Source organism: Microcaecilia unicolor, chromosome 6 (assembly GCF_901765095.1).
Source record: "Microcaecilia unicolor chromosome 6, aMicUni1.1, whole genome shotgun sequence".
In the NCBI taxonomy this organism is placed as follows: domain Eukaryota; kingdom Metazoa; phylum Chordata; class Amphibia; order Gymnophiona; family Siphonopidae; genus Microcaecilia; species Microcaecilia unicolor.
Window position 1 is genome coordinate 253,692,395 of NC_044036.1, and position 14,370 is coordinate 253,706,764.

The 14,370-nt window shown below is 41.4% G+C and overlaps 1 protein-coding gene across 4 annotated transcripts in view; it reads right to left on the bottom strand.

Annotated features, from left to right (window-relative positions):
* TNC (tenascin C) overlaps positions 1-14,370 on the bottom strand; it is a 222,745-nt gene that overhangs the window by 29,246 nt on the left and 179,129 nt on the right. For all 4 annotated transcript variants that reach the window (XM_030207149.1, XM_030207147.1, XM_030207146.1 and 1 more), the window contains 5 exons: positions 8,544-8,666; positions 6,833-6,976; positions 3,152-3,271; positions 2,487-2,630; positions 1,673-1,803 (listed from right to left, as the gene is read on the bottom strand). In XM_030207149.1, the coding sequence (XP_030063009.1) occupies positions 1,673-1,803; positions 2,487-2,630; positions 3,152-3,271; positions 6,833-6,976; positions 8,544-8,666 (662 nt within the window). The remainder of the gene's footprint in view (positions 1-1,672; positions 1,804-2,486; positions 2,631-3,151; positions 3,272-6,832; positions 6,977-8,543; positions 8,667-14,370) is intronic.

The following is a 14,370-nucleotide window of genomic DNA, read 5'->3' on the forward strand; positions in this document are numbered from 1 at the left end:
AAAAAAAATGGACCAAGTAAAGTCGACCAAATCCTCATCAGGGACGCCCTTCTTTTTTCCATTATCAACTGAGGACGCCCATCTCTTAAGCACACCCCAGTCCCGCCTTCTCTATGCCTCTGACACGTCCCCATGAACTTTGGTTGTCCCCGAAACAGACTGCAGTTGAGGATGCCCAAAATCGGCTTTCGATTATGCCGATTTGGGTGACCCTGAGAGAAGGACGCCCATCTCCCGATTTGTGTCGGAAGATGGGCGCCCTTCTCTTTCGAAAATGCCCCTGATAGTGTCTCTGCAAACTATTACACATATGCAAATTCAGGAAAAGAGTGAGCCCTCTTTCTGAAATAGTGCACCTTATTTCCACTTAGTGCACAGAAATGGCCAGAAAAACCTGAACAGGGCCAGTTTTAGACATAGTGGGGTCCAGGGTAGAAATTAAGGAGGGTCCCCTGATCCTTCCACCCTAGAACTCCCCACCTGCGTTGCTACAACATGGTCCAGTCATCTCTTCCCCTTCTCCCCACCACAGTCTGTCTCCTTCCATTCCTCTCACTTTGCAGTCTTCTTTAAAATGTTTATTTCCCTTCTCAGAGGGGCCCCAGTGCGGCAGCCATCCTCACAAGCTGCCTCCGCCTGTTCTGAAGCTTTCTCTCTCTGCTGCAATCTGCCCAGGCAGAAACAGGAAATTGTGTCAGAGGTAGGAGGATTGCGGCAAAGAGGGAAAGCTTTGAGGCGGCCACAGCTTATAAGAATGGCTGCCATGCTGGGGCCCCTCTGATAAGGGAAATACATTTTTAAAGAAAATCGGGAAGGGAAGAGGAAATTGACTGGTGGAGAGGAGAAGAGATGGCTGGACCACAGAGCCTCCTGGAGCTGTGGGGCATAGGGCAGCTGCCCTGTTTACCCCCCCCCCCCCCCCCCCCCACTAACGCCTGCCCTCAACCTGAATAAATGAAAATTCCTCCAAATGACACAAAACAAAACTTTTCTGGCTACTAATCCCTAGTAAATATGTGTTAGCATTTGTGCGCTGTTGGGGTTGAAGCAGTGGAGCTTGTCTCTGACTCTCAACCTCCCTTATTCCTGGTGTTTTTCCCATGTCATAATGCACCTGCAGGAAAGTGCATTGTATTTTCATTTTTGCCTCTTGCAAGTGGGAGGAAGGGAAGGCTTTCAGGGGGTAGGTCTACAGTGGAGGGGTTGGAGAATTGAAAGGTCACCTCAATTTGTCCACCCCTTTGAGGATGGTTCTGCATTTGAGCTCCAACATTTTTCTTTCTAGAACCCCCCACCCCACCCCCCCACCCCACTGTTTAAATGCATAAATTCTTTGGGCTAATTTTCAAAGCAGAAGTACAAGCATATATTTGTTTGAAAATTCATCAAAGCCCACACAAGGAAAATGTGGATTCTTTTAAATACTCACAGAGTTATAAAATTACGAGGTATGTTAACAAGCATATGAATACTAGACATCTGGCAATTTGATTAATTTTTTGAGAAATCATTCTGAAAATAGTTTTAAAAAACAGATTCATTCAATCACTGTCTTCTAATCTGATAATTAGGTTCTCCCATTCCCCAATGGATTCAGTATTTTGTTTTACCCTGTCTCCTGCTTCTGCATTATCTATACATGAAATCTAAACATATGCCACCAGTATTGTACCTTGACAGTTCCATCAACAGACTCGTAGATAAGAAGGAATCCGGTAATGATAGACCGTGGAGGTCTCCATGTTAGGAGCGCTGTTTCAGACTGAATTTCACTAGCAGATAAGTCTTTTGGAGCATCAAGACCTACAAAATCAAGATGGCTGTAGTAGTTAAAAAATTATCCTGGGGTAAGGAGCATCACAGAGTATGAAATAAAGTAACCCTCTAAATGGGACATCTTTTTTTGTCTGATAGATCTGTGAAGCCACAGAATCACAATCTGTTATGGAATTTTTTTTAGTGCATTTGGAATTTTCAGTGCTGAAATATGTTTTTAATTAAAAATTGGCTTTGAGCATTTGAATTCTTAGATTTTTGAGGGTGATGGATGCATGTATACCACATGTTTTGCAAAAAATCCCTAAGCTGCTTGCAGATCCACTAGCGATACTTTGGAAGCTTTGAATGATTGCTTTGCAGCCATGGACTTGCAAGCTTGTTGTTACAAAGAAACTCTGCATGTGGCTGTCTTTAGTCATATAATTCGTGAGTAAAAATGCACAAGATAAAGCGGACTTGGGGAGTTCAAAATGAAATCTGCCTATTTCCCATGGTTCACTCTAACCCTGCCTTTTGTGCATCCCCCATCCTCATATGGGAATTGAAGGCAATTATCAAGGATTGTTTTTCTGCAAGGAATTGATCTAAAGCTGAGTGGTCTAACTCTGATTTTACTGTAGCACCAGAGCATTCTGGTGCCAAAGCTTGATAGCTTAGTGTCTGGAGATTCTGTCTTCATAATAATATGCATGGAATCCATACTGTACCTGTTGTGAATGTGGTGGATACTATTGCACTCCTCTGTAGTCCTTTCACTGCATAGATCCTCAATGTATATTCTGTTACAGGTTGAAGACCAACAATCTCACTTTCCACAATATTTCCTGAAACTGTTTCAGTCTTTTCTGGAACTGTATAGCAAAGACATAAATGGATACTAGTAAGCTACCACAGAAGAAAAGTTATGAACGAGAGCCTGGGTTCCTTTTGTTTCTCTTCCACTCTCCTATTTTTATCCTCATGATTTTATATCAATGTAAACTGCACAGATTTGAATTTGATGGGTAGTACATCCTTTTCAAACAACTAGCGGAACTTGGAATGTCCCAGTCTGGAAGTCTCAATTCCAATCAATTCCTCTTTCCTAAAATGCTTCTTCACATCTGCAAACAATTGCACACATATACCCAAGTATTCAAAGATGTTGCAAGCATTCTAAACAACTCTTGAAGCTTAGATTCCATGGAGCGAAATACCTCATTTCATCAAACTTCAACTTCAAGGGAGGAAACCTCCTCTTTCCTCCTCACATGCAAATACACATAGATAGAGACTGAGGAGCTTCATGTACACCTGCAATGCTGTTCAGGAATGTAGCATCACCATAGTGACCTGTTCAAACTGAAAGAGAATAATCATTGTATTGTCTTACCATTCTTGGCACCATAGGTAAGAACATAAGAGTCCACAGGAGCGATGGCTGGCTGCCAGAGGGCCAAAGCTTCAGAATCTGTGATGTTGACTACCATTAGGCCTGATGGACTATCCAGAGCTGGAAGGACAATAATAGATCATGTAAGGATTAAGAATATATAGATTTTGAGAATGATAAGAGATTTAGCAATCATCATCTAAACCCATTTTTATTTCTATACCGTTTAAGAATTCTATAGGGTCTAAGATGGTATAAGGGAGTGTGTAGAATAATCCCAGTCTCTCGTAAGTGCACTCCCCCACCAGGTCACCTTTGAGGTCTAGAGCAGTGTTTTCTAAGTTGTTCCTGAAGTACCCCATGCCCAGTTAGGTTTTCAGGATATCCACACTGAATATGCATGAACTTGATTTGCATACACTGCCTCCATTATGTGCAAATCTCTTTCATGCATATTCATTGTGGATATTCTGAAAACCTGACTGGCAAGGGGGTTCTCCAGGACTGACTTGGGAAACACTGGTCTAGAACTGTAGACCTGAAGAGTTCAGTCAGGAGGATAGGATAGGATCTTGCCAGAGCTACTTCTTTGTTGGGCTGACTGGAGCAAAGACTCCCTTTAGATGGGTAACTGCGTTTTTAATGTATTTTGAGTTTTTAAAAGTGTTTTTTTTAAGTGATGATGTCATCATGATATTTTGGCAGGAAAATCTTGTTTTAAATGGGACAGAGGTTGTTTTCCTTTTGTTTTGAATTGGTTTGCTTTTATAAGCTGGACAAGCAGATTTCCAGGTAAAAAATACTGCTTTATTGTATTATTCACTAGACTTTTTCATTTTACTTGTTCTCTCATTTATATAGTTTAGGAGCTTAAAACACAGTCTGGTCAATATTCAACACACATGGTCAATGTTTTTTTTTAGATGCTGCCTGCTGCAGGCAGAATTGGTGTTGGATATTCTAGGCTGGACCATATCCGGGCACTGGATATGGTCCAGCTTGGAATGAATATCTGGAGCTAATTCTAGCTACGGAAGCTTTCAAAAGTAACGTGGGTCCTGGTTGATATTCTGCCAGGACCTGCATAAGATACCTATGTGGGTCCTGGCTCATTTTCAGCCAGGACCTGCATAACGGTTTCTGGCCACATCCCAACACCTACCACAATTTTGATTCCCCCTCCCATCCCCCTGGAACTGCATAAACCCCTCTTCCAATCCTCCTTCTCATCCCCTAGATTTGCATTAACACCCCCTGCTTGTTTATATCTCTTTGAATATTGGGCGGAGTGTTTTTAAAATATTTTTTTTCTGTTCTGTTTTGCCAGCACCTAATATTATGACCTTTACTTTTGCTTTTCTAAGGTTTTATTTTAATGATTTACTTTCACTTTTATATTAATTCTATGCATGTTTTAGACTGGAAATACATCTTTTCCAGTACACTAGTACCAAGTGTTTTTTCTTGGTGTATTATTTAAATTTACTTATAAAAATAAAGTATTTTTAAAAAGCCTGCTGAATCTGGACTTAGTGCATGGGAAAGTCCCATGTTAAAATGCACAAAGGCTGGATTCTAGTGCAGTTTAGTTAAAAGACCCCTTAGTGAGGATGTATAACTTATAAGTTAAGTTGGCTCAACCAAATTTTATTGGAAATAAAGGTATAAAAAGGTGATCTTTAACTGTGTATGTGTCCAAACTTTGTCTTAATTATTGTCCATCAGCCTAACATGTTTTGTCCTTGGAGGGTCATAGACCATTTCCCACTGTATTCTTATCCTTGGCATAATAAGTGCCTTCATCAGGGACAGTTATCTTTGGGGTCCTTTTACTAAGCTGGGGTAAAAAGTGGCTTTACTACTACTACTAATACAAATCATTTCTATAGTGCTACCTGTCGTACGCAGCGCTTCAGTGCATTCTTGCATGGGTTTTTCCCATGCACTAAGACATTTTTTACAGAAGCCAGAAAATATCATATTTCTGATTTTTTTTCTTTTAATGGCTATGCCAGGGGCATAGCCAGACCTCAGCAAGAGGGGGGGCACATTTTGTCCTCCTCCCCGTCACCGCCCTCCCGCGATCAATTTCCATCCCCCCCCCCCCCCCCCCCGCAGCTGCTACTGCCTTTCCGCCTTCCTACTGCCACTTCCGCCCCCGCTGCTGCTTCCCCCAACCACCACTGCACATGTTCAGTTTCATTAAAACGAGCATGCACAGCGACTGAAAACAGGGCAGGGTGCCAGGCAATGTGAGACCAGTGCGGGACAAACGCTTTAGCTGGCAGGGGTTGGGGTTCCCGCCAGCCAAACTGGGGGCCCCAGAGCCAATTTGGGTAACCCAGGCCCCTGTGGCCCCCTGTAGCTATGCCATTGGGCCATGCACTAATGTTGGCATTAGAATGCTAGCGTGCACGTGCTGCAGGATACACTCAAGCGTCCTGTGGTAAGTTCCAAATCTGTGCAAGCTACCTGTGCATTAAAAAATATTTTAAAATTTTTGTTAGAAGGAGAGTGTCTGTGGGCAAAGAGAAGGCATTTCTGTGCTAATCAGTTAGCATGTTCACATTACCATGTGCGCGCTGCCCAGTTACTGCCGGCCTACTGGTGGGCTCCCCCAGGAAATGGCTGTGTGGCAAGTGTTTAGCTTACTGCATGGCCATTTCCTTCCTTAAAAAAAACACAAAACAAAACCTGTGTGCCAATGCCACTACAGGGCCCCTTTTACTGCTGTTTGGTAGAAGGAGCCCTATAAGTGTTGAAAGATTGGTGTGTTAGGATGGTTAATTTATAAATTCTCTTATGCTTTGCTTATTGTATTTTATTAATTTTTATGATGTATTTTATGCTTCTTTACTATAATTAAACATTGAATTGAATGATTTTTATGTTGCATTTTAGTAGAAATGTTTTGGCAGTGATACGGTGAAATACAAAACAACTTATCTAATCTTACACTAATAATTTATTTCCACATTTAGAGAAAAGAATCTTTAAAAAATGGCTTATATTTGCATCATTACTTTGCTTCCTGCAGAGTCTAAATTTTTTGGACTCACGTTTGGAAACTCGTAGAGTCTCAACATGCTTAGGGCAGCTCGTCTGAAAGGAATCTTTCCTTTATTCTCTGGAAACAGTTTTTTCCAGTCTTTAGTCATTCTTACTTCAATTGTCCTCAATTCCATGCCAGACATCTTCCTTTCAGCATAGGTGCATATATTTTAATGCAGTTAAGTCTCTAGCAGTTCAAGACTACAGAAAATAATCATATACTTTGCTATAGGAATAATAAACGTCTCATCATGTACCTACCAGGGCATGTTTAAAAGCTGAGACACACAAGATGTAAGATGAGGTTAATGGACCACTTCTGGTTTTTTTCAGTGATACTATGGTTGATAAAGTCCTAATTCTATAATTGACACTGAAATGTGTTCTTTTTTTTGAAACTTATAACTCTGTTTTCAAAAGGGGGCCCCCAAGTACTGGAACACTCTGGAAGAAGGAGAAGGGTTTGTAAAAAAATATGATTACCTCACTTGACTCTAATAAACCAAAGCCACTGAGTAACTTAACAAAATTTTCTCAAAGCCACCTCTAATTGAGAAAGCCTCTATGGAAGTGTTGAATATTTTTTTGTCTATCTGCTCTGTAGGCAGGCTTCAGCCTTGGTCATCATACCTGTTGTCAATGTTCCTGAAACGGGATCACTTTCATGACGGCCTTTAACAGAGACAACACTGACAGTGTACATGACACCTGGAATCAATTTCACCAATCTGGTCTGTATCTTGGTTCCATCCACTGTCACAGTAACAGGAACACCTTGTACAGAAGAAAACATTGATGAGTGAATGGGGATTTTAGAGTTGCAAAGACGTATTGAAGCCTGGTAGCCATAACGACCTCCAGCTGCGGTAACAACTGGCCTCGACATGTGGCAGTTCCATGCTCCCTCACTAACGCAGACAATGTTTTACTGCAGTTTTGTAAAATGGCTCCTAAGTTTTAGATTAATGCGTGTTCAATCAACTTTACATGCACTAAAATTTTTAAGACATGTAAATAGGCAAGTATTTGTTAAAAATACACATCTCTATAAAAAAGGATGTCAGGAAAACCTGAGTTTGATCAACCCTCCGTGTAAAACTTAAGCAAGACTATCTTGCTGCAAGATGAATTTACGAAGTCAATGACATTAGCCTGAGAGGCTAAGGGGCTCATTTTCAAAAGAGAAAAATGTCTCAAAAATAGCATAGAGTGACATTTGGTCGTGTTTCTCTGAAAAATGTCCAAATCACAATTTTTCAAAATTCAGATTTGAGACATTTTTCCCTGCAGTGTGTGCAAATCACATGTGGGCACGTTAGGGGTGGGATTTGAATGTTCCTAAAACATGGATGTTTTTCTGTCATAATGGAACAAAGCAAAAACATCCAGGGCTAAAAGTTAGACCTGTTTCAATCTCAACTTAGGGCCCTCTTTACTAAGGTGCACTAGTGTTTTTAGCGTGTGCTCAAAATTAACGAATGCTAACTGTGTAGCCACTCATAGAAATATTGTGGGAGCCTACAGTTAGCGCATGCTAAAAACACTAACACACCTCTAGTGCGGCTTAGTAAACAGGGCCCTAAGTAACTAAAAGGTGCCCTAAATGACCAGATGACCACTGGAGGGATTAAGGTATGACCCCCCAAATGATTACTGACCACTCCCCCCAAGATGTGAAAGACACAGTACATACCAGCTTCTATGACAGCTTCAGATGTTAAAGCCAGTCCTATCAGAGCAGCAAGCAGATCCCTGGAGTAGTCTAGTGGTTGCTGCAGTGCACTGTAGAGAAGGGGACTCAGGCCCATATCCCACTCTAACTGGTACACGTGGTGGAAAATGTGAGCTCTTCAAAACCCACCCAAAACCTACTGTACCCAATTATAGGTGACACCTGCAGACATAAGGGCTATTGTAGTGGTGTATAGTTGCGTGCACTAGGTTTTTGGTAAGTTATGGAGGGCTCCCCACACAATTTAAGGGGGTGAGCTGTGTACCTGGGATGTTTTATTTGAAGTCCACTGCAGCACGCTCTGGGGTGCCTGACTGCTCTGCTGGGATGTCTGTGTGGCCAGACTACTAAGTATGCTGGCCTCCATACATCTCAATGGCTTGTTTTTGTGCATTTTTCCCTTGGTCCTAAAAGATATAAGCATTGCGCTCAAAACCATCTAGCAAATGGCTATTTTTGAAACAAAAAGTTGGATGCTTTTCTGGTTTGAAAATAACTGTGTTCACCACTGGCTTTCTGGATGTTTTTCCTGAAACATCCAAAACCAGATTTAGACGTCATATTGAAAATGCCCCTCTAAATTGTCTTCTTTAGAATCTTGGCTCTTACCTCCAGTAACAGGAACATATGAGATTTTGAAGCTATCTGCCGGGATCTTTTGGGCTGTCCAGCTGACTGTGGCTGAGTTGTCAGTGATGTCAGAGAAGGAGATTTCTTTCGGTGCATCTAGAACTGTTATTAGACAAATGACAGCCAATTAAAGCATTTGGAACATTTCTGGTATAAATATATCAATAATGGATATCCAGATGTCAGCTCACAGGCCTAGGACTTTTGTACACATGAAATCACCAGGAAACACATTCTTTGTCCATATTGGTGTTTTATTCTAGATATGTATTATTGTCAGCTTCATGACATGGTAGGCATTGTTTTGAATTATCAAACATATAAACGGCAAGTGACCGACTCACCTGCAAATGCGCAGTAGAGTCGGAACGCTGAGAGTGTAGAAGTCCAAACCCCACCATTTTGCCCTGTGCTGTCCCCCGCCGCCACCATTTTGCCGTCCCCGCCACCACCATTTCACCGTCGCCCTCGGCGTCTCCTTCCTCTTCCCGCCATCATCGTGTCGTCAGTTCTCCATCGCTGTGTCTGTTTCCCTCAGTTCCATCCCCTCCTTCCCTCCCTGCTCCCTCCTCCAATTTCCACGCCCATGTCCAAGCCTTCCTCCCTATTGGGCGTGGAAATTGGAGGAGGAGGGAGCAGGGAGGGAAGGAGGGGGCGGAACTGAGGGAAACAGACGCAGCGATGGAGAACTGACGACACGACGACGGTGGAAAGAGGGGGGTGATGCCGGGGGGGGGGGGGACAGCGAAATGGCGGTGGCAGGGATGGCAGGGATGGCAAAATGGCGGCGGCGGGGGACAGCAGGGCACAGGAGGTCACAATCGCGGTGGATGGGAGCCCGAGGATGGAGGGTAGGGTAGAGAACAGTTGATGGACACGGGTGGATGGAGCGGATGGGAGGGGGGAGAGGAGGGTTGCTGGACATAGGGGGAGGGGCAGGGGAGAGAGCAGGGTTGGTGGACGGGGGAGGCCATAGGAAAACAAAAAAACTAGCCCATTGTTACGGTCTTAACGGCTAGTCTGTTATAAGTAACTTAAGTCTCTACAGATTATGGGTCCTTAGTAAACATGGCCCTACATGTTTGATAAAGTTTACCATAGACAAACCTTATTCAAAATGAGGACCCTTTTTAAGTTGTACTTTTTCAAGTTTATAGTTTATTAAATTTGCTATACTGCCATGCCTAACTAGCAGGTCTAGGTGGTTAAAGAAAGGAACTACAATATGTTTGATAGGAAAGAGTGATCAGTCACACCAGAGGAGAAGAGACACACACAAAAAAACAAAAACAAAAAAAATAAACCTTCACACGCACAAAGCTTGCAGAGTGACCACCAGTGATGAGGCTTAGGGCAAGTCAAAAGCTTGAATAAAAAGCCAGGCTTTCAGATTGGCCTTAAAAGTTTTAAACGATGGATCAGCATGAACATGCAAAGGGAGCAAGTTCCAAAATAATGAGGCTGCAAAGAAGAAAGCATGATGCCTCGCAGACTGTAACTGGGCGAATTTGGGAGCTGGTAAAACCAAGCGATAATTATTGAACATAGTAGATGGGCTGGTGAGTAAGGCATGATTAGTGAGGAAAAATACTGGGAGTGACCAAATCAAAAGGCTTTAAATTTAAGGGTCAAAAGCTTAAAAGTTGGATAGGGAGCCAATGGTATTTCTGCAATAATGGCATAAGATGATCATGACACTGGATATGACATACAAGGCGAATATTATAAAGCCGTATGAATGATCACTGTGTATACATATATAAATGAATACTTCAACAATAGTATACGTCAGACCATCAGAGGTAGAATTTTAATTCGCTGGTAGTACACTGTGTGACACTCCACATATGGTGATTAAATTTGTACCCTTATCGTCATTGGTCTTAATTTTGTATATTTTGTATATTTTGATATTAAACCTTTTTTTAAAATTTTACTTCAATATTCAATATGAAAATATTCTTTGAAAAAATTCTTCTACTTAACTTTCAAGTCTGTATGCCTTGTCAGACTGAAACTGGGGCTGCATACGGACACGTGTTTTGCAGAAATGGCTTTATCAAGGTATGCCCCTTCAAAACTCTATATTGAGTGTCAAATGTTCAAACCCCTTCAGCCAAGATGGATACAAGGCAGATAGCCACATTTTGGACAGATTGGAGTTTTTTGATGTGAAATATAAGGCAACCTAAGTAAATTATATTGCAGTAGTCTATTCTAGAGGCCAGTAGAACCAGAATCAAGGAATGAAAGACATTGGTACTAAAGTACTGACAAACTAAACGAAGTGAAGGTAAATTAAACATTTTAAATTTTATGTTATCTTTAGTCCAAAATAGCAATATATTTTTCTGTGGTTATGATTTATGAAAGAAAGTGCGGTGCCATTCCATGTTCTTAACAGGGGATTTGTCACAATGGGGAACAAAATTTAAGTATCTGTGCCCAGATACATAATTTCTATTTAAAAATAAAAGGCTGATAAAGATTTATCCATTATCTTTTCAAGGAAAATATTTACCAATATCATTAATTTCTGATGATGATTTAACCTGATATTGACCTACTAGGATATTTACCACTGCTATATCTGGAAAAAAGAAATGTTTCCTTATCCTTTTAAGGACTTTGTTTACCTTCGTAGTTGGCATACAATGTATTTACTGTTTTGTAAGCAATTATGTGCCCAGATTTTCAGGGTACCCCAAATGAATATATTTACACAACTTAAGGAGTGTTCATGCAAATCCACCCCATGCATTCTCATTAGGAGCATAATGAAAACTCTGAACTCATTGGTGTCCACAAAGATTGAAGGCTGCCTAACTCTGGAGATACGATCCCCACATCTGGGCTTCCCAAAGCTGTCCTGATGACCCTGCAATCAGCTGTGATTTATAAGATAATAACAAAGAATATGCATGAAAAATAAGACATATGAATATTGTATGTAGATTAGGGCTTTCCAAACCTGTCCAGTAGACCCCACAACCACATGAGATTTCAGAATATCTGCATTGAGGTGCATGAAAAATAATTTGCATATTGTGGAGACTGTATATGCAAATTGATCTCATGAATATTTATTGGGGATGTTCTGAAATCCCAACTGACTGTGGGGTCTCCAGGACAGGTTTGGAAAGTCCTGACCTACATACAGATTTATATCCTGCCCTGAATCTTGGAGAAGAACAAGGAACACATTTAAAAAAGAAATACATAAATACAATATATACATTGAAATATTTAGCAGATATCAATATGGTTCCAGAAGCTGGTGTTTTCCTTATAAACAAAAGTGTAAGAAGAAAATGAAGGGAAGAGTTGAAAACAAATGTGAGAATGTACGTTTTATCTGAGATAGTGGTAGACATGGCACAGACTGCCAGTGGAACTGGTTGGAGCTAAAAAGTGCTCAAATTCAAGCAAGCTTAGTGGCTCTTTTACTAAGCTGCGGTAGAATGTTGCCTGTGCTAGTTTGGACATGTGAATTTAGTACGCACTGGGCCATTATTTACTGTGGAGGGTAAAAAAGCATTTTTTTAAATGGGGTGGTAAATGACCGTGTGCTAATATTAAAAGTATAATGCGGCTATTTACTGCCTGAGCCCTTAATGCCACCTATTTACTTGGCAGTAAGGGTTCACACACTACTCCTGCAGTAATCAGACAGCATGTGGCAATGTGGCTGCACTGCTGATTATTGCTGGGAATGCCCCCTGTGGTAGAAAATTATTTTCTAGTATGGGAAACAACACACACTAACTTTGAAACTACTGCAGGACGCCTGTGTTACCCCGGCAGTAATGTCAATTTAGCATACTCTACCTGTGTGTTAGCCCTACCACACTTAGTAAAAGGGCCCCTTAGGGCAGATACAAAGGACCCTGGTGTCAGGCCTGAGAGAGAGAGAGAGAGCGCGCAAGAGAGGACACAGATTTAGGGCCCTGTTTACTAAGCCGTGTTATAGGCGCATTAACCGTGTATGCGCCTACAATATCCCTTCTCCTTCTCCTTCACCACTAACTCCAGACTCCGTTCCTTTTATCTTGCTGCACCATATGCTTGGAATAGACTTCCTGAGCCGGTATGTCAAGCTCTATCTCTGGCCGTCTTCAAATCTAAGCTAAAAGCCCATCATTTTGATGCTGCTTTTAACTCCTAACCCTTATTCACTTGTTCAGAACCTTTATTTTATCATCCTTACTTTAATATTCCCTTATCTCTTGTTTGTCCTGTTTGTCTGTCCTAATTAGATTGTAAGCTCTGTCGAGCAGGGACGGTCTCTTCATGTTCAGGTGTACAGCGCTGCATATGTCTAGTAGCGCTATAGAATGATGAGTAGTAGTAGTAGTGGTACTATAGGCGCCTACATGGTTAGTGCGCATGTTAATTGTAGGCGCATTAAAAACACTAACACACCTTAGTAAACAAGGCCCTAAATAAGATCTATGGCAGCACACTAAAGATGCAGTTCTATAACAATGCGCCATCATGTAGGTGCTATATTTGCATGGGCAGTGAGCTGATTTTATAAGAACACTTACACACATAGGTGTTCTTATAGACCAGTAGTGTAAACAGGCATTAGTGTGCCTATATGAAGCACAAACATTTGTGCCAGGTCTATGACTGGTGTACAGTCTGCATAAATGTCATCATAAATGTCATCCCCTTCCCAGTGAACGCCCCCTTTTTAATTACATACTGACCCTGGATTCTATATATGGTGCCCAAAATTGGGTGCCAATTTTTGAGCACTGATCCCAGATGTGCGCCCAACTTAATTGACACACAAGCCAATCAGGTTCAATAATTGGGCGCTAACTGGCACTGATTGGCACCAATTTGAATTTGAGCATACGTCTTCCTAGATGCCATTCTATAACCGTGTGCGCTCAAATCCCATAGTGTGTGACACAGAAAAGGGAATAGCCATGGGAGATCCATGGGTGGGTCAGGGGTGTTCCTAAAATTTGTGTACAGAATGATAGAATACTGGGGATGTGTGCCCAAATTGGGATCCAGGAATTATATCTAGTTTCAGCAGGCATAACTCCCGATGCCAAATTTGGCACTCAATACTCTTCTATAATGGGTGTCCATCTTTGAGCAATTATAGACTTGCAGTCAGGTACTCACTGCCATTTATGTGTATAAGTGTACACTTACCCATGTGAATGGCAGTATTCTATAAAAGTAAGCAAATAAATTGTGATTTGTTATAGAATGAAAGTGTAAGCAAGCACAAATAAGCAGAGTGAGAGGACCAAGTGGTCTTTATCCATTGATATCGTCTACATTTCTATGATTCTGTCTTGTTTGCCGATACATGGCAGTTTAGCTGTGTATGGGATACCTCAGTTTGGAAAATATATCTGTTCCCACAATGCCAGTTTGGTGTTTTACAACTAAGTGCAATTGTCTTTTTAAAGACAAGTATTTCCTTACAGTGGATGATTGGTATCCTTGAAAACAGATACCATCTATAGACCCCTGACACAAGTGTTTTTAGCTGAAACATGGACCGTGTCAGGTCTGATCAATAAAGTCAAACTGAGACACCCCTAACTTGAAGCCTCCTTGTGTTTTTCTGCTATTTGCTTCTGCTCTTGTGCCTTTGGTTTCCCTCTCCTTTGTGTTTCTGTATAGACACTACCCATATTTTCACGGTTTCCTATATTTAGGAAAGATAAAAATATTTATAGGTTGAAAATATTACACAAGTGTCTCATTTGGAGGGGGGGGGGGGGGGGGACTGCTTCATTAATCATTGCATCACATGTGAGGATTGCAGAAGTTCAGC